The sequence below is a fragment of the Serinus canaria genome, chromosome 5 (assembly GCF_022539315.1).
Source record: "Serinus canaria isolate serCan28SL12 chromosome 5, serCan2020, whole genome shotgun sequence".
In the NCBI taxonomy this organism is placed as follows: Eukaryota; Metazoa; Chordata; class Aves; order Passeriformes; family Fringillidae; genus Serinus; species Serinus canaria.
The window spans coordinates 52,668,645-52,692,206 of record NC_066319.1 but is presented as its reverse complement, the minus strand read 5'-3'; the positions used below and the strand labels follow the sequence as shown (position 1 = coordinate 52,692,206).

The 23,562-nt window shown below is 41.4% G+C and overlaps 1 protein-coding gene across 1 annotated transcript in view; it reads right to left on the bottom strand.

The window, feature by feature from the left end:
• Positions 1-22,309, bottom strand: part of ASPG (asparaginase) — a 45,215-nt gene extending 22,906 nt beyond the window's left edge. Inside the window, exons 1-8 of the mRNA XM_030240043.2 lie at positions 22,132-22,309; positions 17,175-17,304; positions 14,498-14,609; positions 11,162-11,287; positions 9,616-9,699; positions 8,432-8,558; positions 2,228-2,340; positions 553-738 (exon numbers count right to left, since the gene is read on the bottom strand). Of these exons, the coding sequence (XP_030095903.2) occupies positions 553-738; positions 2,228-2,340; positions 8,432-8,558; positions 9,616-9,699; positions 11,162-11,287; positions 14,498-14,609; positions 17,175-17,304; positions 22,132-22,294 (1,041 nt within the window). The 5' untranslated portion in view covers positions 22,295-22,309. The remainder of the gene's footprint in view (positions 1-552; positions 739-2,227; positions 2,341-8,431; positions 8,559-9,615; positions 9,700-11,161; positions 11,288-14,497; positions 14,610-17,174; positions 17,305-22,131) is intronic.
• Between the last annotated feature and the right edge of the window lie 1,253 nt (positions 22,310-23,562).

Below are 23,562 nucleotides of genomic sequence, written 5' to 3'. Positions count from 1 at the left end.
GGTTAAACTAAACTGATTTCCATTCTTCAATACAGACAATTCCTTAGATACTGTTCTCCAATCTCACCCTGAGTTCAGTTGTACTTCCAGTCAAATATAGAACTGGGATTTGGAATATTGCTTGCATCTACAGGCTTTCTTCATGTTCCTACATTGTAGCTAAGCAACTGTTATCCTATCAAATACTACTCTATTTGATCATCTGACCCCTAAGCTAGCTTTCAGCTCAATGGAATCCCTCTGAGAGAGATACTACAGATCTAATGCAAAGTATCCTGGAGTGCTGCACATGACAGGAGTGAGCAATCACTAATCTGGGATTTGAGCTGCCTGTTTTGACTATTCAGACCAGGAGTAACAGGATATTGTTTGTAGATATGTGTTTAAATGCTGCCAGCTTAAGATTTTTCAGATGTAGTTATTTTTTGAGCAACAACTTTACAGTTAATAAACCTGGTTTTATACTCTGGCACTAGTGGAAGTTTAAAGCAAGTATCAGTGGGATGCTGGTTTTCACAGCAGTGGGGAATGAAGTGGTTGCACACCCCTCACCTGCCCTGTTGCATAGACTGTTTTAACAGCCCCACGCAAGCACTGCGTGCAGTTCAGGATCACCACTTTGCGTTCAGCTGCTTTCCTCAGTTCTCCTAGCAAATCTTCTCTGTTGTCTGGGGCATTGCCACTTCCATAAGTTTCGAGTACTATGCCCTCAATTGGAGGCTGAAGAAATGCTCTTACCTGGTTAAAAACAAGACAGGGAACAGAGACAAAAGGTATGTTAGGTTATCCTTAAAATTTTCACCAATGGCACAGCATTTTTAAAAGTGGCCTATTCCTGCTATAGTCTTACAGACTCTCATGCCTTACAGTCTTCTTCCACCCTTCTGTGCTTCCCTTTTGCAGTAACTGAGACTGTACAATAAGCTTTTTAAAAATTAGACTTTTCCTCTCTGGTTTCCTTTAAAATTTCTGGAGGCTTAGAATTTTAAATAAACTGTTTTGTACAGTCATTAGTTAATGTGAAAAAGGATGCTATTGATCAAGTGCCATTAACAGGCTGTACTGTTGCACCACTGTTTGGTGCAACAAAAAGGTACAGTTACACTGTATGAAATACAGATTGAATTATTAACTGAGATTAGAACTCCACACCCCTGCCCATATTTTTTTGCTTTAGCAAAGGGTTTGGTTAACCACTGTCTGCCTAAGAGACAGAGTGTTTCACCTTTCAGGAAAGAACATTCTAACGAAGCATAAAGGTTTTTAACTCCAAACCAAATTGATTTAACTCAGAGACACATATATTCTGGGCCATTTGACACTGAAGTAGATATTGTGCCTCACTGTAAGACAATGCTGTCAGAGAATGCCTAGCAAATTCCTCTTCCTAGAAAGATGTATTTTCAACAACCTAGATATTTCCTTGCTGATCACATATGCTAAATGCAATACACTCTAAACCCCCATGAGGCTAACTATGCAGTTGGTGTTTTCTTGCAAATATACCACCCCTCTGTCTTTCCATCTGTTCATATTCACCTAAAAAGAATAGTGATATAATTGGGGAGTGCTGCTTAAACTATTGGATTCAATATAAGAAGGCAAGAGCCACAAAAGACCTGTCAATTTAATGGAACTAATATTAGACAAAAACTTAAAGACTAATTTACCTAAAATCACAGTCTGCAAAATAATTTCTAAAGGCAAAAAAATTGCACTTCTCATTTTCTGCAGCAAAATCCCACTTTTCATTTTCAGCTCTGTATGAATGCTGAGGGTCATGTGAACCATCAATGTGAGACAAAATGAACCTTGAAAAAAAAAAAGAGTTGTAGAAATAATCACACTCCACCCACCATACTGTCTATTCTTTGACAAGATATCTATTGATAGGCCTCAATATGCACCAGGATATTTTCCTAGTCACTGTAGCTTGCACCTGTCTAGAAAACAACACTTGACCTATTTATGAGTCCTCATAAGAAATTAATTTTAAGTTCCAGAGCCCAGGCAATTTATAAAAAAGATATTTGAAAAGCTTTTATCATTTATGGCATATGGAAATAGTCTTTGAATGCCCTGATATTAAAAAAAAAAAAGCTTATCAGAAGAAGACAGATTCTTTCCCTTCCCTCCAAACCCCAACCACTGCTCCAAACAATGCAGCTTTCCTACAAGTATATGAGCATCACTTCAGCCATTTCCAAAGTGAAGTGGGGACACTTACAGCAGCAGCAGTGATCCCTGGGAAGATCCGCAGAAGTCCAACATTCCTGTTCATATTGGTGTGAACTCGGAATTTCTTTTTGGTGTTGGCTCTCCAAACCGTTTCCCAGTTTACTGTTAAGAGAAGGGGTCTTTTAAATTTAATATTAGACATGCTCCTAGGTACACTTGTAGTACTTGATTCTTACAACTCTGTTTTTAAAATTGTTCTTGGGCAGGGAATTCATGAAAGACAACACACATTTTTTGAAGAGGAAATGAAGGCCCATTTAAGACAGAAGAATTAGCAGCTGGTCTGGCATAGGTGAGATATTTACTTGTCATACACTGACCTGAACTTCACTGTTATGTAGTTGGCCTGATACAAGCCTGGATTCAAGTTTGAAAAACAGACCTTGATCTTCTCAGATGTAAGAGATGACAAATGCAGTTACTTTTGCTGCTAATCACCTCCAGAGTTTATTAGGTAGTTATTAATGATTAAATAAAATAGCAAGGATTCAATTAACTCTGATTATACATTTAGAGCTAGAAGACAGCTGTTTAACTAATAGTTTGTTTGTGTTGCATTATTAGAAGCCAAGTCATGCATTATTGATTTCAAAATTTTACTACTTCAGTGTAGGAGCACAGCACTGGTAATGCTGACGGCTCCTACAAGGCAGTGGAAGAGGTTTAACAAACAGCAGCCAACAGCTCAGAATGCTGTGCCTCCATGAAGATAGATCATGCTGTAAAGCTGCCTGCTTTCCCTTCATGAGTTAAGCTTTTGAGATTTTGGAGAAACTCCCAAACAGCAAGACAGATAAAAGATCTGTGTGCACAATACCGACTTGCTCTCAGCCATGCAGAGAGTTACTCACACCAATTATGGTTGCAATTTCTTGCAATCAGCAGACAGCCAATTCCAAAAAATATAAAAACCAAGAATAAATTTAAAAGCTTCAACTGAAGCCTGCTCTATTGCCACATTACCAGAGATACTTAAAACTACACAATCCATTAAGTCAGGACAAAATATAGCATTCTCCTATAAGACTCTATGAACTTTTCTTCCCTGTCAGCAACCAGGGTCTCTTCTTTCTAAAAACTGCCATACACCATTAACCAGGGCACAAGCAGGTGGCTTAGCATTTTTTTATCCATCCGGTCACATTTCAGCACATGGATTCCTACTGCCCTTGGAGTGGGAGAACAGAAATATAAACCATTTCTGCAGCTTCTTTCTTTCTGATAAGCTATCCAGCATGATTCTGAAACCACCTGGCTGGACTTAGTAGCTATCCAAGTAGCTCTCAAAGGCCTCCAAGAGCTTTCCAGAACCATTTAAAGACCTGCAGGAGGAACCCAGGGAAGTGCAGAGCCTGTGCATTTGTTCTGCATGAGGTTCATGGGTCTGGCTAACCACACTCAACATGAGCACTGTGCTTTAAGAAGCAGTACTGCTTAGCAATAAATCCACTCCTTAAGCCTTCTAAAAAAAGGTTAACTCTTTAAAAGCAGCCTCCTCTATAAGAAAGGATGGCAATAAAATTGTATCACAGCTTGCTTTTCTTTCATCCTCCATAAGGTAGGAGTCCCTGCCAAACCTTCACAAATGCATTCTACTACGTTTGGCAACTGTGAGCATCCCTGATGCCTGCAACCAACTCGAAGAATGAACTGAGGAAACCTGCCTTGGCATGGAGCACTAACACACTGCCAAAAACAGAAGACCAAGGAAAGAGATCAGAGGACAGGTTCAGAAGTCAGACCTACACCAGGCCTATACCTGTACTCTTGGAGTAGGCTCTACCAAATAACATCTCCAAGATAAATTTAATGCATGCAGACATAGTATAGTGATGTAATTCCAAATTATATTAAAAAGAAGATAAAGATTGCCCTTCCCCTGAGTTAACATTCGCTTGGTCATGAACCTCAACAGCCTACATAACGTGTTTGGTGCTGCAGACTCCACAGATGTCAGTTTTCCATTTGCCAAACAAGTCTAAAAGGCAGAACAAAAGGCAAATGTGATGCAAGAGCCAAAGACAAACAAATATACATAGAAGACTGACTTCATCTCAGATTTACTCAGAACTGCTGTAAGTGAGGCAGGAGACCAGGCAGGGGAAAAAAGAAATTAGAACACACCCTCTGCATCCTCCATCTCAAAGTTTACATCCCCAAAAAGGAACATTATTCATGTCACATAGGTAAGTTCAAGCACCTTCATTGTGCTGAATAAACCAGCTCTCTTGCTATGTCATGTCATACAGCATTTTCTTGTTTTCAAGAACATAAGAATAACTAACAGTTCTTAAGTAAGAAATTCATATACAAGCAAGTGAAGTGCAAAAAGCTGCATCTCTTGGTGTTCACAACTCTTTTTTATCTTATGGATAAGGGTGATTAATTAGGGATGCTCAGTTTTGGCACAGCACGAAAAACAGTAACCTGCTCTGACTTGGGTGGCCTGTGCTTGTGAAGAGTTTAACTGATACAGCACAATGCATCATGTAAATGTGAATGCAAAAGTGAGGAACAAACACAAGCTAGCTACTGGTGTGGCACGGCAGAAAGAATGTTTCTAAAGCAGAGTACATAAAATAAAGAAGTAATGGCTATTTACATGCTATACTCATAATGGCTTGGGATAGATTGCTCTATTCAGGGAGACTGCATTCAAGATATTAAACTGTATTCTGTTTACACTTCCAAACCAAACCATCATATAAACAATAGTCTGATATTCTCCCCCTCAGTACCAAACACTATACCCTCTTATCCTGGGGTGACTTTATGATGGTTGTATCATACTGCCAAATTACTGCCAAAAAATTTCATCCTTATCTTATGCAGATTTATTCACACACATACACAAAATATGGTGATTGGGTTAGTGCAAAAAAACACCAACCTGACTTAAAATAAAAGTAACTCTACACAGATCAGAAAGCAGAAAATCCCCCTGCTGTTAACACAGTGCAGGTTTCAGCTTATAACAGGAGAGCAGCAACTCAGAGCGACACCTCCCTTAGGAGTGGTGACTGAATTCCAAGTTATGAAATCAAACAAGAAATACAGCTTTTCTTGATTGCAGAGCTGCAGACAATCAGCAGTGCTCTCTTCTCATCTCTCTCTGCAGGGCTATGGATGAGCCCTACCATTATATAAACTGCCCCAGAGCTCACTGTGATTGGCAGCAGCAGCAGCTGAGGGGTGGGGAGCACAGGCCAACCTATGGCTGCAAACGCCTGCAGGAGGCAAACGAGTACAGACCCCCTCTCTTGGCAGTTTGTTATAATACATCTCTGGGAATTGGTATTTCAACTGACTGGTGTCATTGCAACAACCAAGATGCCTGCTTAGAAGGTAGCAGGGATGGGGAAAGCACTGCAGTGAAGAAAGCTAGTATATGCCTTCATACATAAATGACCTGGGCTTTCTATATAAATAACCAACCAAGATGCACACTTGGCCAGTGACTAATAGCTCCTCTCCAATAAGATTTGTGGGTAGATGAGCCCAAAAGGGCCTTCTAACTGTCTGCTGCTGTGCCACACCTGCTCACACAATCCCACAGGCTCTGTCTCCTTCACAGGTTGTCTTTCATCGTATGGTCCCATACATGTGCACCACTCCAGAAGTTACATGCATGTGGGATGAAATAATTCCAGCACAGTAACAAAGCAAGTTTTGTTTGTGTGCCTCATTAGAACAATTAAGAATAAAGCAATCAATTGCAAAATATGGTGAGAATTTTTACAGATCTCAAGAGAAATAGTCTTCCTTGTCTCTTCTGTTTTCAAAATATGGGAGAAATCAGGTAATGTATTTTATCTGATAAGCTTTGAAATTTTAGAAATCTGTCCATTTCATACAGAGATTTCTGATTCTGCTGCAAAAGTATTTCCCATCAGCACTGGGTTTCTTACTCAGGAGTGGGCTAGAATTTTTTCATTTCTTACAGGATTTTCTTGTGCTAAGTTGAAAGGCCTAAGGAAGTTGATACACTTGCTCATCTAGAACTGGGTAACACAACTCCTAGGCACGGCTAACACAGCTAAGGATCTGGCTGAGAGCACCGCCAGTTATGGGATTAGAAATCCACTGGGACCCTCATCTAGAAAGGGAACAGGATAAGAAATGGGTATCATAAATGAAGCAGAGAACTAGAAAGGTAAGGGAGGGAAGAGGACTAAGCTTCTTCCTCTCCCCTCTAGCTCTGAGGTAGGCTGTTTCCTTTATATGCTTTGCTGATTAGTGAACAGCATGTCTTATTCCTGTGCACCAACCCATGACTGCACTACGTGCCCCACTTCCTCCACCCTGCCATCTTTCCCTTTCTTCTTCCCTGGAATTTTCATTCCCAGCTTTGTTAGAACCAGGGAGCCTGAGCAAGAGTTTCTGCACATGGCCTACTCCTCCTGGCATCCTCAGGCTGCTCTCTATAATGCTGAATCAGCCAGAGTCAGGCCTGTCTACAGGAGGATTAAGACATATTATATAAAGTCATTTGGAAAAAAAAAAAGTTAAAATATGCTAGATTTGTTTGGTTTGTTTTTAAAAGCCCAAGTGGTTCCTTGGCTCCATCAAAGTTTCATACAAGGACTGTACAAGCAAACTCAAGGGAGACAGAGATGTTTCTAACAATTACTTTGGACAAATAAAGCAGCACCAGTAGATTGCCCTTACTATAAACTATGTTCTTTCAAAATGAAACAATCCTTCAATAGTGACACTGTCATCTTGGATAAATGATGCTACCCTAACTGGGTAATCAACTGAGGCAAATAAAAATAGAGCCTATCACACCATCAGTTTTTAAATCAGAAATCCCCACTGATCCCAATGAGGCATTTACTAAAAAGATAATGGGCCCCAATATGGGCCAAGGGAAGTGCTTAATAATGTTCTCATTTTTCTACTCTAGACAAGGAATCACAAAACAATTCATTCAAATCCAAGAGAGGAATAGCATGCAATTTGCAGCTTGATTTCATTATTGATTGGTCAGTAAACGGAATTTATTCATACCCTGTTTGATACCCTTCATAAAAGAAGATTCTCCCCAATTTACTGCAACAATCAACTGACAGCATTTCTGCTGATTTCACAGACATCCTATTTGACACAGCACAACAGTGGCAGACTCTCTACCTGAGAGATATCTTACAGGCAACTACAGTATTTCACAGGCTTCCTCAGTTTGTATCTGCTGAGACAAACTCTGATCCTGAAACTTTGTTAAGTGACTCCCAGTCATTAGGTGGAAAGGAGAAGTTTATTTTTCCAGATTGCAGAGTGCCTTTCTCTAGAAGTAGAATCCATTCAGAATGGCATATTGCAAGGCACAGGGCTAGGTCTCCTACTGCCACTAATGGCACTTGGCTGAAGAATTCAGGAACTGTTCCAATTTTTTTTTTCTAATAATGGAGACTGTCACCAAGTCTACTCCTTCTTAATACCTATTCTATACAAAAACAGCTCACATGTTTTTTAAAACTGTACTTTAATATATTTTCTGGCAGCTCCTCATTTGGCTAGATTCCAAATGTGTCTCTCTTCTTCAAAGAAAGCATACCATTTATCCAAGAACATTTATCCAAGAACATTTAAAGACTTTGCAAATGGGTACTGAAACCCTCAGGTAGTTTTTCCCCTTCTTAAGAAAGAGACACAAAAATTACAGGAAGCCTGAGTAAGTTTGGGGACAAAAACACTTTTTAGATCTGCTGCTATCAGTGTTTGCAGTTCAGGCAGGTCCTAAATATCCAGTAAAACATCTTACACAATGGCATGCAATCTGTTGAAGCTACAAGTACTCTGCAATGACTTTTTTCCGTGATTTCAGAGCACAGCATGGTCATTAATGAGATGAAACTCTTTGTTCTTTCAGTCCAAACTCCCTCATTTTATCTTTGGAGCAAGCGTTCTTCTGACACAGGGGCAACCTTCCCTCTGGTTAATCTGAATCTTTAGTCAAAGTCAGCCTAGCTCACATCTATATTCACCAGATAAATGCAGTTGAGTCACAAAGTCTCAGCCTTACTAATATTTAAACAGATTCAGAGCAGATGAAGTGAAGTCAAGCTAGAGGACTTTCAAAGATATTTGACTTTAAAAACGATGTTCCAACTACACAAGCCCAGGTTCTTTTCAGCTACAGTTCTATTGCATGTGGCATAAATTACATGGCTTAAGAGATGATGTTGCTTACTTGTAATATCAACCTCAGCATTTGCAAGTGGAGGCAGGTTAGGTGAGGAAAAGGCATTGAAACTCCCAGCATCCACCTTAGTCACCCTATTTCCCCTGTACAGTTTATTATAAAAATACAGGCACACCTGCAAGACAAGTAAAGAAACAGGTCTATGAATAAGCCAGTAATTAAAAGATGCAGTAGATAAATACTGTAGTCCGTCCTTTATAAAGTGTTTTCTAAATCTTTAAAGCAACTCAGAGGCTAGTAGATGTTTACAAGTCTAATCCTTTCAAAAAGTGTTGGCACTTGTGTCACACGTTGGTTTAACAATTTAAGAACAAAATTAAGTTCAAGTTAAGAGCTACCTAGTTTCCTAATCCTCTCATGAGGCTTACTCTAGGAGACAGCAAATTTGCCTGAGTCCACTTCAGAGATGGAGGAAAGAAACAGTGTGAGCTTTTTAATAAATTCATCAGTTATGTATAAATTCAGTGTCCAAAACATAACAAAAGGCCTGGTGAAAATGAGGATAACTTCCAAGAGTTACCACACATAAATAATTATGTTCCTTCTCAAGTCTATTAAAGTTTGTCAATTTGAAGGAAAAGAGATACCTCAAAGCTGTTATCAGTTATTAAGATCTTGGCCAGTCAGCTGTTGCTGTTGTCTTACAAGAACTGGCTTTGGAAGAATGGCAGAAGTAAAATAAGGTGTAACCTGACCCATTTTCTCTCTGAGTTTTGAGCTGCACAGCACAAACAGCATGGTACTGAGACTATGGAGGTACCTCCATATTCACCAGGTGTATCACTCTTGATACTTCAGTCTTCAGGAACAGAGCTAGAAGAGACTCCTACCAGTTCTATAGTGACTGGAGAAGTTCAAAGTAACATTCAGTTAAATAACAGACTCACAAGTGTTTCAGATCCCACATACTTGCAAGAGAACCTCTAGTTTCATGTCTGCTGCAGCATACATTTCAGACTTGAGAGTCTTTCTTTTGTGTATGGGCAAACGGAATATGACCAATGTGAGAACAGCACGTGCTTTGCCATGCAAGCACTGTTACCTCAGTTGGAATCCATTCATCTTCCTGGTTAAGTACAATTCCTTACTGCCTACCAGACATTTAGTGAGTGTTTGTGTCCTGGCTAGAGGGAGAAATGCAGCTTCTTAGATGGTCTTCCCAGCAAACAGACCTCAGGAATCACGAATTGCCCAGCCATCAGCAGCGCCCCCAGAAGGTTGTCTCGGCCATCATTCTGCAGCTCATAAATGGGCACCTGAAGAGCAGAGACTGGAATTACACCCTGGCCCTTATGTAAAGCCTACACAGCAGAAAAAATGAGTCCAACTTATGCAATACAAATACATGAATAATTTATGTAACAATGATTTATGACAAAAAAAGTTTTCCTTCTTCACCCAAACTATTTTAGACTGCAGCAGATGGCAAGACTCTCTCTGCTTAACAGAATTTTGTAATTTAAGTGCTTAAAAATTAATACAGAGATTTTTCTAATGTGATTAAGAATATTAACACTGGTTCAAAAAAAATTTAAAAACTAGCAAGTAGGCATAGTTAAAAGTGACTGAGCATAGGAGAAGTGATGATAGAGAGAAAAAGCAACACCCCAGAACATACAAAACTGTCACTATAGGCTTCACAACAGCTCTCTTGCACCATCTTTCCTCACAGCATAGTAAAACTGAGCCAGCAGGTTATTACTGACAAAAAAGGACAAGATTAAAACCAGAAATTTAGTCTGCGGAGTGATGATTTCCATGCCTTTTCAGACTGCCTCTTTATTAAAAGAGAGCGCTTCTTTCAGCAATTATTAAAATAGAAAATCACATGCTCCCTTGCTGGATCATATGTCAGATAGATCTCCAAGCAATAAAACCAAAAAGAAAGCAAAACTTTGACTGATGTATCATGACTAGGCTGTTCCATGTCAAGACAGCAAGTGGGAGCCTACTCCTTCCTAGACTTTTGTATTTTGACTTCAAATAGACCACATGTGAAAGGGAAGTTATGAGATTGGGGAGGGGAATTTTACAATGTGATGTTTCATCTTTCCTTTGTGATTACAGCAGTATTTTACACTCAAGCAAGCTATTCTAGTAAGACAACCCCTCCTCCTCAGACAATATGCAAAGGGCTGATCTCCAGCTAAGAGAATGAAAATTAATAAATGTAAGTCTTTAGAGGAAAGGAAACAGACCATATTGTGGATGCTTTGTGGAAATGATCAAAAATGTATCTAATGATTTAAGTTTATTTCTTTAAGTTATAAAGAATGCAACAATGAGTAATGTAAGTTGAGATAACAACTGATGAAGTAAAAAATACTAAGCTTCAGGGCTTTTAAAGAAAAAGAAGACAGCTGACAACCAGTGGCCACCTGAGGCTGAAAAAATGCTTCTCATATAAACCGATTAATACACAATGGCCAATGACAGGCTCTTATGCTTTCTCTGAAGCATCTGGCCCCAGCAATAATGAACTCCTGGTCTGATTTGGTACAGAGTTGTGAAGTCATTAGTGATAAAATTATGGGGCAGATCCTCAGCTGGTGAGCAATCATTTCTCACTCATTTCTGTCAGCACTGTGACCATCCACCCTGGGCAGGCGCCTGGCCTGCACTGCTAAACTGTACAGTGATAATCAGGATACAGCCAAGTTCTGCATATAAAAACCAAAAATGAGGATTTCTGCTTCAAGTTCAAAGTACTTCCATTACCTGAGATCCTGTCAGAACAATGGTTTTGCCCAGGTTCTCACACATGAAGGACAGGGCTGAAGCTGTGTACGCCATAGTATCAGTACCGTGCAGGATCACAAAACCGTCGTACTTCTCGTAGTGCTCCTGAAGGTGGAGAGACAGTTTTCACACTGTTAAAGAAATGCCCTGGCACCAGCAGGTGAGGAACACAGGGCACTGCTTTCACTGATGCAGGCAACAGCACAATGCCTTATAGGGTACTGCACATACAACTGTCCCGAAACCTACCCTGTTTCCAGCCTAAATACAATTAAGGGTTAATCGGACACTGAACACTAGAGCCAGTAATTCTGATTATGGAACAGTCAAAGAGGTTCTTCTGTGTGTACATATTAATGCAGCGTTTTTAAACCAGAAGACTCCTAATTAAGAAAAGCTTAGCAATGGCTTTAAACAGGAATGTTAACATATGCAAATTAGTCGTATATTCTGATGTCTTGTTGCCGCTTTTACTTTAGGGATTACACCATTTACAGGAACAGATTAGGCAAACCAGGGCTATCATAATATAGGGGAAAAACCAATCTGTTTAATCCATGGCAGACAGGCAAACTACCAGTGTCAGAGCGCCCTCTTCTGATGGAAAGCCATCCTTTCTATAGTAGAACCTGAGGGAGAGGCTTCTTCTTCATTAATAGACGTTCACCTGCTGGTTTTTGAGAATGCCCTTACATTATCAGGCACTATCAAAATCAATTTTTTAAAAATTTTAATCTACATACAACTCCACACAAGAGGTGGGTTTTTTTAAATGCAAAGCCATGAATTACATTCCTCATCCTGTGACAAGTTACCTGCTGGCTTTTGGAAGAAAAAGGAATTGGTTCAGTTACTTTAAGAATGATGGACATAGCAAACTCTGCAGGGAGACACACTGATGTCTCTGATGTAACTTGCACTGGTGAGTATTGTGTCCAGTTCTGGGCCCCTCAGTTTAGGAGGGACATTGAGATGCTTGAGCGTGTCCAAAGGAGAGCAACAAGGCTGGTGAGGGGCTTGGAACACAAACCGTATGAGGAGCGACTGAGAGAGCTGGGATTGTTCAGCCTGGAGAAAAGGAGACTCAGAGGTGACCTTATCACTCTCTTCAACTTCCTGAAGGGTGGCTGTGGTGAGCTGGGGGTCAGTCTCTTTCTCCGGGCAACAACAGAGAGAACAAGAGGACACAGTCTCAAACTGCGCCAAGGGAGATACCGGCTAGAATTAAGGAGGAAGTTTTTCACAGAAAGAGTGATCAAATACTGGAATCATCTGCCCAGGGAGGTGGTGGAGTCACCATCCCTGGATGTGTTCAAAAAAAGACTGGATGTGGCACTTAGTGCCATGACCTAGTTGAGCTGTTAGAACATGGGTTGGACTCGATGATCTTAAAGGTCCCTTCCAACCTAGAAATTCTGTGATTCTGTGGTAACATGCAAAGGATTACACAGAACTCTAAGCAGATATATGACGTGCCAGCATGGGGAAGAAAAAAAAAGGTTTAAACAAGATTTCTTTTTAATTACACTTCATATTACACTAGGCACAAACACTTGGCACCTCCTGATAACAAGGTCATGTCCAAACTCATTTGTAGGTTCCTACTTGTCCTTTCACTATTTCTTCACAGATACTCATGTCTGTCTACCTGTTGCTACCTACAGGAAGTTTCAGAGAGTTTCGGCTTATCTCTAACAACTGAGCCAACACAACTGCCAGTGTTGCAAGGTCTTTCTGCAGGCCAAACACAAGGTGATACAAAAACTGTGCTGCATCCATTCACCAAGGCAGCAACAAGGAAAGGAGGCTTCAAGAATGGCCAAGAAATAGCCACCTGTCCTCTCTAAATCAGTACACTCACAAATACTTTCAGTCTTATGAACCTTATCAGATGCAAAAGAATTTAGTTTGGTTTAAGGTTCATAATGGAAAAGATCAGGTTGCCAAATAAGGACATATCCCACAGAAACATCTTGGAATGTTTAGTCTGGAAAACCATCATCATGTTAGAGCTGTGGCAGAGAAGTGTCTAAGATGAACACAAAGTAGCAGTGTCTGTACACAACCTGAAGAGCTGAAAAGGGTTCCTTTTTTTTGCCTTCTCAGCAATCTTCCTTTGGATTACACAAACTGGGCATACAGAGAACCTGTGTACAAGAAAAAAAAACCCACTTTTTTTGTAATAAAAACTAATATGCCAGTAAGGGGAAAAGGTAAATTCTCTCCTGTTCAGCATGGGATTGCTGCCTTCTCTTGGCCCTGGACTTTTCCCAGCTGCACCCCTGCTCCATCCTAGAGACTTTCCATGTACACACCAGCTCCATGTCTTCTTTGCCTGGGCAAGATGTATTTGATAGGACAAACAACCTCCCAAGTTTGGTGGTTTCAGGTTGAAACCTGAATGCTGAACCTTCAGCAGCATTCCCTGCATTACTGAACTGTTCCCATGCATTGCTACAGCATGGTGGAAGAAGGGAATTTACACTATAAAGCCCACTATCACAGAGTGGAAGAGCAGTATCTTCCTAGCCCCACAGTTATTTATTTCTGTCAGCTATGTATGAATTCCTGGTGTGAAGCATTTGAAGTGCTTTGCAGTTTTGCTTTTTTTAAAAGCACAGAGGTAAGTTCAGGCAAAGGACAGGAGCACAGAAATGCTGATTTTTTTTTTTTTGTTTTTTTTTTTTTTGTTTTTTTTTTTTTAATTCTAGAGAAGGATGTAATGAGTTTATCTATTTATGCAGAAACATCTAGGGCTTTAAACATTTTCCACTGTGGGAAACCTAACCATGGTAGCAATTTTTTCCACTGGTTGCAAAGCTAAAGCTACTCCAGTCCACGTGTGCCCAGAGTAAGAAATGCAGAAAGACATTCAATTATTTTCTATGTCAATAGCCAACTATTAAGCTATTTGAACACTCAAATGATGTGTAACTAAGCAATCTTCAGCTACGTTACCCACACCAAAGGATTTTATTCAACATTTTTGGACAGTGAGTTTAAGTCAATGTTTTTGGACACATCAACCTACATATTACATACCTTATTCAATCACAGCTTCAAATTTATTTTATTGTATGGAATTATGGCATGGCTCATCCTTGGAAGAACAATGTAACTTTAGGGAGTTGAGAACATTTTCAAATGAAATAAAAATACTGCAAACTTTTAAAGCCACTAATTAAGGTACTTTACATTTAAAGAAATAAATACATATGTATAGCACTACTGAATTGTTTTATCTTCCCAAGTATACTAGATATACTGACAGTTTTGTCTAAGTGAAAAATTAATTCTTATCCCACAGCACTGTACCTCAAGTTTCTTTGCAATTTTAGCCCAGTCATCTGGTGTCATGTTGGAAGAATCAAGCAGTGGTGAGAGCTCAAGGATTGTGTAAAAAATTCTCTTGTTTTGCTTGGAGAGACTATGAAGAAAAAGAATTAGGAAAAAAAACCTCAGCGTTAATATCAACTCATCACTTCTGATTTTTTCTTTAAATCAGTAGTTTTCACACTTTGCCTCCCCATCTCCCAAATCTAGGTGAAAAATGTCTTAAATCTGGAAATTAAATTCCAAGTTTAGAAGTTCATGACTTGATGTCGTTTAAAGCATAAATACCTACATTTAATTTAATAATAAACACAATTTGGGAGGCAGACATGGGTGGTTTCTAGGCTGTGAGTGCACATTGCTGGGTCATGTCCAGCCTCTCATCCACCAGCACTTCCAAGTCTTTCTGGGCTGGGCTGGTCTCCATCTGTTCATCTCCAGCCTGGCTGGATACCAGGGTTGCCCTGACCCAGGTGCAGCACCAGCACTTGGTCTTGTTAAATCTCATGAGATTCACATGGGCCCAGTTCTTGAGCTTGCTCAGGTCCCTCTGGATGGCATCCCACTTTTCAGGTGTATCAACAGCACCACTCAGCTTGGTGTCATCTACAAGTTTGCTGAGGCAGCCCTTGATCCCTCCATCCCTGTCATTAATGGAGATATTAAATAACACTGGTCCCAATACAGATCCCTGAGAAATACCACTTGTCTCTGATGTCCATCATGACCCTGAGCCACTGACCACCACCTTCTGCCTGTAACCATCCAATCAATTCCTCATCCACTGAACAGTGCACCCATCAAATCCTCTCTCCAATTTAGAGAGAAGGATGTTGTAGGGGACCACATCAAAAGTTTCACAGAAGTCTCAGTAAGCTTAGCTAGATGAAATCACCTTCCTGTCCTCCACATGCCTTAGCAGAGCTTCTAGAAAGATCATTACTTTCCCAGGCACAGAAGGGAGGTTAACAGATCAGTGGGTCCCATGATCTTCCTTTCTATCTTTTTTGAAGCTGGGTGCAGTACTTCCCTTTTTCGAGTCACCTGAGACTTCTAACAAAATCTGTAGACTCATTCCCCCTATGAAGCCTCTAAGACTGCTGCACACAGCAGAGAGAGCATTTAAACAACGTGTTTAAACTGACATCCTGTAACTATGAAGTCAGACTTCACATGAAAAACTGCCTTGCTGGATATCACATTTACACATGCTAAGAGTAACTGTGGAAGTCAGCTGAAAATCTGTGACAAGAAAGCTCTACTAAAATGTGCTGTTTGAATAAAACATGACATCCTGATATCAGACACGAGCCCTGTCTTCAACTTCTGATGCCTCTCTCCAAAAAGAGATCATGTCATTCCTCTTCCATTGACGTTACACACCGATATACAAAGTTCACAAAAATTTCTCCCCTCAGGAAGTCACAATATTTCTCAACCACCTAGTTAAAATATCACTTGGCTAGCACAAAAGACAAGATGGCAAATTGCCACAACTAACCTTCAGAAACAGCACTCAGCAGTGCCAGAAAAACAAGACAAGTTTAGTTTTTAAACCTTGGGTTTTTTTGATGTGAATTATTGTTTTAAGCTTTTCTGGTTTTTGGGGAAAGATGTGCCAGGAGAAGTATATTTAGGACTCATACAAGTATATTAGTGTAGTTTTGTTATGTTTCTAATCCCTTAAGTACTTAAAAGTTATTCAAGCACTGTGTCATAATAGAGCTCCATTTTTCTTAGGGTAAGCATCAGATTTAACACAAACTGTATATTCACAGAAATACTACTGAACCAGGTGTCCATAGTTTTTCCCTTTACTCCTTTTCCTGCTATCTGCCGTTTAAGTGGTTACTTTTAAAAGTTTATAGAGACCTCAATACAAAGTAGAAAAAAATCCATAAACCTTTTATTTCCTTTGAATAACTGGGTTTTCTCCTTAAAGATTACTGAATATCTATTTTTACTCATATAGAACACCAGCTATGGTCCCATTTATTTTTGGACAACTGTATAAAATCATCCTTTGTGCAAAGTTAGCATGTTTACAGGGGTACAGTCATTCATCACAGCTAGGGAATAGTTCATATTATCATACTGCCTCTAAATAAAACCTATAAGTTTATTAACCATTGCCCAGCAGTTAAGAAGCAATGCAGATTAATTATAAACCCATTGCCTATTATCATAATGTTGCATAAATTTGGGAAAAACAATCAGCTTTTAGGGCTTTTAAAAACAGAAGGCCTGCAGAATTAAAGCATGAGGCCCATTCACAGATGCATTAATTACATGCTACTTTTTCAGACATATACTAAAGATAATGCACATGGAGCTGTATATAGTTTTTGTAGTTTATGTTGAATACTTGTATGTTTGCACAGCAGCAAATTAATATACAGAAAAAAAAAAAATCCAGGAATAGACTGCCCAGAATGGTTACTTGTTGCCTAATTTAAAAGTTATTTCTCAGGCAGTTCTAAGGAACTTCATTGCAAATATATCCAAACATATTTTCTATCACATCAAACATGGTGGACATTTTCCTTTTAAACTAATATAAGAATTTTTTCTAATCTCATTATAGATTCTTCATGGTAAATGTCTAGAGAGGTAATTACCTGAAAAAGAACAAGATACTTGCTAACCCTTCTGTACTTACGGGAGCACCAGTGTGTTCTCTGGGAATTCATGGCAGTAGTTCAGCTTTGTTTCCCGGGCGAACGCCTCATCATGCAGCATCGGCATCGTTTTCAAACTGCTTACTAATTTATTGGCCTCAGGAGCAAGGCCTTAAAAACAAAGAATAAAGGAAGTGAATAAAGGAGAAGGGATGGAAGGAAGCGAGTGGCACAGTAAGGAGGGAATAAGACAAGTTACACAGCAGTTTGCCCATCCTTCCAAATTAAACAGTCTATTGCCAGTTTAAAACCATGAAAAATGAACATAACTAATAAATATTCATGCAGCTATTCTTTTCTTGACTTGAAATAGATAAATCTTTTATTTAAGAGAAATAATATTTCAAATCTCCTCCACATACATTTGTGCTTTTACCTATTTTTCATTGTTGCTTATCTGCAAATACTTAAAAGCAGGGACAGGAAGCCAATTTTTGCAACTGTAGCAGAAAGCTACCATTCCCTGTCACATCTTCCAGAGCTATTACTACTACTACTTAGTAATAGTAGTAAAAGACTTAAAAAGCACCCAGTTGTGATATACCCTAGGTACTATCCCTTAGCAGGGATAGTACCTTTGTCAGTTCAGATGTTCAGACTGAACATCTGAACTGACAAAGGTAAAAAGGTGCCTAAACCTCTGAATAGAAAAAGTTGAAAGCATGTATACATCTCAAACTCTGCACTCCCTCTCCCTGCCCATGACAGGGTCTGTCTGTGGCAGGGACCCTAAAATAGCTGCTGTTTAAACTAACCTAAGAACATGTTTAGTGTTTGGTGGACCTGCAGGTGTCCTGGTTGCAACCAGGTATTTCAAAGGGAATCTGCATGTTGTTCTCTGTTAGCCAGAAAGGCACCTAATGTTGTGATGCTACAGTCCTCAGCATCACAGAACTGAGTTCACCTGTGAACCTAACCTGCAACTCATCTCCCAATACCCTGTTTCAGGAATGACAGTGACAGTCCTGGCATCCAGAACTAGAAGCCACCCTGGTTTTCTGAAGTGTGACTTCTTGAGACAGTTTTCTTACAAGGAACTTTCAACAGAGGTACTTCATTCTGGACTTGAAGATTTTACTGTCAAGTTCAGTTTAATCTCAGTGTTTCGTATCACCAGTTTATATGGCAAACAAACCATTAAACCTCATTATTCTACTTCTGATAGTTCTAGTTATTTCTAATTTGAGGACAGGGAATTCTCTCCTATTTCCTAGTGCTGTTTATTCAAACATGATTCTCATCCAAGTTAGCACCTCTAATTATTTTTGGTTCACCTTCAAACAGCATGGTTTATTTCAAACACTCAAAAGCCAGAGAATATTTTCAATAGTATATCTAGCTCTTCCCATTTACTTTCTAAGCTGATGGAAAAATCCTAAAGAACTCCCTGATCTCCTTTCTGGCCTGCCTTAAATTAAGAAGGAGGCCTCTACATAGCTAACTTCCTCACAGGACAGCAACAGCATTTGAGTGGATTTCTTTGGATTGCTGCCAGAATACTTTGTTTTACAAAATATACTCAAAACACTTTCAAGCCTTGGATGTTTCATTCATTCAGCTATAATCCCTGCTTTTCCTATTAAGGATGTTCCTAGCTTAGTCACAAATGGCCACTTCTGCTGTGCCTGGGCATTGAGTCATTTTGGCTCAGAAATGCAGCCCAGTTTCAAGTGTTTCCCGGGTGTTTTCTGATTATTCTTCTATTTGTCCAGTGTTCATCTTGCTCTGAATATTGACAGTGGATTAGACTGTTTATTTTTTGTACTTGCCACAGGAACTGGAGAGCTGATGTACGTTAATGTTCCTTAATCTCTTCTCTATAAACAGCAGTTTGCCATCTCTTAATCACAAATCTGTCAGGATTTTTCCGTAATTGCTTGCACTGAATGTAAACTTTTTTTTAAGGCATTCTGCAGATGTATCCAAGATGACCCACTTACAACCTAGACAGCCCCTCATCCATGCCTAGCAGGGATTTCTGCTTTACAGCTTCATGAAGCAAACACAGGGGAACTCAAGTGCAATGGTTTTAAGAACATTTCTACTTTACTACACATGGAAAACAGCTTTTGTGAGCCAAGCCTGTTGACAAGTATTTGAAGCAACTTCACCCCTGCAGACAAGAGGCAGGCTGTATGACTTGTCCAAATAGCTCTCATCACCTTCTGTCCTGTCCCTTGTCAGCTGGCCAGCCTTGGCATCACAGAGCAGGTGGACAAAGGCAGAATGGCAAACAGGCACCTGTGGCCAAGGAGTACAATCACAGTTTTGTCTCTCCTACAGTCCAGGACTCTGCTTTTCCCTCTGGTGCTATAGATAACACAGTTATAGCTACCTGCCAAACAAGATATCCTGCGACCTGTGCTGCTGCAGAAAACAGGGAGCAAAAATATTAATTGCAGCAGTTACCTTATTTGGAGCTTTCAGAAGTGAGCTTTCAGAAAGATTTCAAACAGGAAAAGGTTTGGACTACAGCAGTCAGTCCTTTGGCAATCTAGTATGTCTAAAAAAAACACATAAATAACTAAGCTACCTAAGTAGACTGTTCCAAGATAGGTAATCTTTTTAAGGGAATTTAGCTTAGCTCTACTTGGATTTTTTGGTTTTTTTTCCTTATTACACGTAAAAGCTAGGAAAGAGACCTAGCCCATGTGCCCAAGGAGAAGATCTTCCTGAAGGCACCGCCACAAACTTGATGGAAAGATCACTATCACAGTAACCTCACTCTGGAGTGCAGTAAGGTTCTCTTTCTGAAATGAGCTACTGATAAGCCAAAAGAAACTAATGTAGGAGGGAATAAGTAGGAGTAAGAAACTTTAAAAATGCACTGAAGTAGCTTGACAGCAAAAACATGAATACTGAGTCTGCACCTGAGTCTGGTTGTCATCCAAGTCACATAAACTGAAACAGACTATTCATCCTCTGAAAATGACTCCTGCACAGGTAACACAGGTATGCAGAAATTCCAACAAGAATTTCCAAGATGTGCTGGAGTTGCCAGATGAGTTACTTCTCTTCACCATGCTTGAAGTAAAACACTTGTAGTTCTAGGAAGGGTTGTAAACAGGCACTTTCCACCCACTGATAAATAAAAGAAATGAGTATCTATTGTATCTTCCCTTGAAGCATGCTGCCTTTCCCATGCCCTTTCACTAGCTTCTGTCTGAACACTAAAGACTGCCAAATATTCTGAAAGAGGTACTCTGGCTGCTCTGCAGCTAGATGTGGGTATGAAAAAAGCAGGTCAAACCCCCCCCCCCACAGGATGCAGCAAGTTAGCATCATTGGATCACAACTGTTAGATTGTTTGCACATGCTGTAATGATTGACACTTGTTAAGCAAAAGGAAAAAAAAACAAGATGAGAAGAGGTTATAAAGTTCATTCATAAAAGAACAAGACACGTGATTATAATTTATTCACTTAAAAGAGGCATTTAGAAAGCTGAGGCAATAGAAGTAGGAAATTGTTTTAGTATAAACAATGCAAACTGAGAAAGGCAAGTCAGCACATGGCTTTGAAATGTGAACTTTTTTTTACAACTTTGACAGTTTAAAAACAAAAATGACAGCCATAAAAAAAAAAGAACACCTCATAGCATCTTTACTACAATAAGAAGGATTAGCCAATCACTGTCTCCTGAGAAGAAAGGACATGTATTTGAAAAAAATCAAGTCTAGGAAGCTCCAAGGTGAAGACCCAAGTGTTTTAATCCTACAATAAGAAGCAGAGACAGTATTTCAAGCAGAGGCACAAAACTCTGTAGTAGAGATCACAAGTACCCATGCTTTTGAATCTAGACAGACACAAGCTGTGGAAGCTCTGGGATGCTCCACTTGCCTTCCAAGTAAATGAGGAAAGAAATTAAACAGGTATTCACCAAAATTGGACTGTTTCCCTCTCACTCCCACTTCTTATCTTAGCTTGTTTCCCTTTAATCCAGTACTGGCAAGCACACAGCCCTACAGCAAGTCAGACCTGACTGAAATCCATTTTTTCCTCAGACACACTAATGGGTTGATGTTTCTAGTATCCCTTGGGATCACTGCCTACTGAGTGATGATCAAGAGGTGCTTAGGTGCCACTCCAGCCAGCTGCTGGACTGGAGGGCCTGTGTCAGGTGAGTTTGGGCACCTATCTGCTCACATTTAGGGGCACCTAAAATCACACAGCATATACCTGTAGATACCCAAGAAGCCTTCAGATAAAATGCAAGCGTTGTACTGACACATCTCAGTGTTCAGTTTTGGATGTAAACATTTTCTAGCTGCTGGGAGCGAGTTTGGCATATCTATCAAGTCTCCTCCTCCCTCGGTAAGGTAAGGCAAGGCAGAACTCTTCAGTGATTTCATGAAAGAAGCCAAGAGCTGGTGGGAGAGTAGCAGAAACCTGTCCCCAGACTGACACTGCATCTCGCCCATCCTGACACCTGGCAGCTGCCACACTTGCATCCGCTCCGCCTACCAGGTCACCAGTGGAAAATCCTCGTCACGGCCGCCAGCTCCAGCGGCCCACGCTCTTCCCAGCAGGAATGCCAGGCACACGCTCTCTGGGTGGCGGGTGACGGTGGCTCATTTAGGGCTAAAAACAGCCTGCATGCCTAGTGCGATAAAGTCGGTTTCATTTTCAGTGCGCGAGGTAGGGCAGAAAGGACTCGCTGCAGGAAGGAAACACGTTGTCCGCTGCCAAAAGCCGCTGCCGCTCGCTGTGACGCTCACAAGGATGCCCATCAGCTGAGCTACCGGGTGCACCAGCTGACGGGAGCCGGGGATTAGAGAGAACCGCTCACAGCAGCGATGCAGCGTCGAAAACCGCGCCGGGAACCCGCGGTCACGCCGTGCCGAGGCAGCCCCGGCCGCAGCCCCACGGCTAGCCCGGCTCCCCACCGCCAGCCCCGCTCCCTACGGCCAGCCCCGACACCCCCGCCGCCGGCCCTCACCCTTGACGTCCTGCACCATGCCGATGGTGCCGCCCGAGTTGATGACCAGCACCCGCGCCTCGGCCTTGGCGGAGGGGGCCGGGGGGCAGCCGGGGCGCTCCTGGGGCCGGGGCCCGGCCAGGGCTCTGCGCAGGGAGCGCAGCCGTACCGCCGCCACCTCCATCCCGCGCCGCAGGATCCGCTACCTCCAGACTGCCCGGACAACGGGGAGTTTTAAGGGGCGGGAGAGAGGCGGCGGGGCCGCCCCTTCCCGCTGCCCCGGGGGCGGGGAGAGGCGCCGTGCCTGCCCGCCCGAGCGCGGGGAGCGGCCGTGAGGGGCAGCGGGGCCGCTGCGGGGCAGCCCCGGCACCGCCCCCTGCACTTTGCGCTGCGGGCAGCGCCGGCCCGGGCGGATGTCAGAGCCCTTCGTGCTTGAAGGAGAGGCCAAGAGCAGCGGCGCGTTCTGGGCCCGGGGAGGAGAGAGGGGACACAGGGCTCAGGGTCAGCCCGGCGAGGCCACCTGCGTCGTCCTCTTTTTCCTCATTTCATCTTTTTCCTTCATGGGGAAGAAGGTGGGAACTGCTCCTTCTTACCTGGCCTCAGAGGCGACTCCTGCCTACTCAGCGTCTCCCAAAACAGGCAGCGTGGCACCGGCAGCACCCCTGCCCCTTCCATTCCAGCGTTCTAATCTGCACCCTCAGCTTCCATCCAGATGGAATGGATTCCAGATCGGGTAGGAGATCAGCTGTGAGGAGGCTGAAGTTGTTTTCAAGGAAATCTGATACATCTTTAGGTCTGTTGTCATTAGATTTGTTATTACTGTTGTTATAACTGTAAAGCAAAATCAGCAAAGCAACTGGCTGAAACCCAATGAGCCAGTCAGTTACTGGGGACAGTAGCTGCTGAGAAGCTGCATGAGCTGAGAAGTAGCTGCTGCACAAGTACCTTGAGGCTAAACGTGTCACTCAGGTGCCTGACTTACTCAGTACTTCAAAGGAAGAACATACTTCCTGTGGTAGAGAGTTGTTTTGGCTCCTGGTCATATGAACTTAGTTTGTACCCTGCACAGCACCTTCTAAATGAAATGTTACTCACCTTCAAGGTAAAAATAGGGATTGTGGGATAATCCAAGTAATTTCTTCTACTTCCATTTTCTATTACTCCAACAGAAGTAAATTTCATGTTCTTTACCCCCACATTGTCAATCTCTCTCTTGGTCTGAGTGGCCCAAAATGTGGCACAGAGTTCCAGATGTGGTCCCACAAGTGCAGAATAGAGGGAAGTAATTATTCCTCTGTAGTTTGCTGGCTGTAGTTGTCCTGCTAGTGCAGCCCAGCCTTTGCTTTCATCGCTGCAAGAATCCTTTGCTGCCTCATATATGACTTGCCCATAGGACCCCCAAACCCTTTTTGCACAGCTACTACTTACATTTTATCATCTATACTGTAGGCT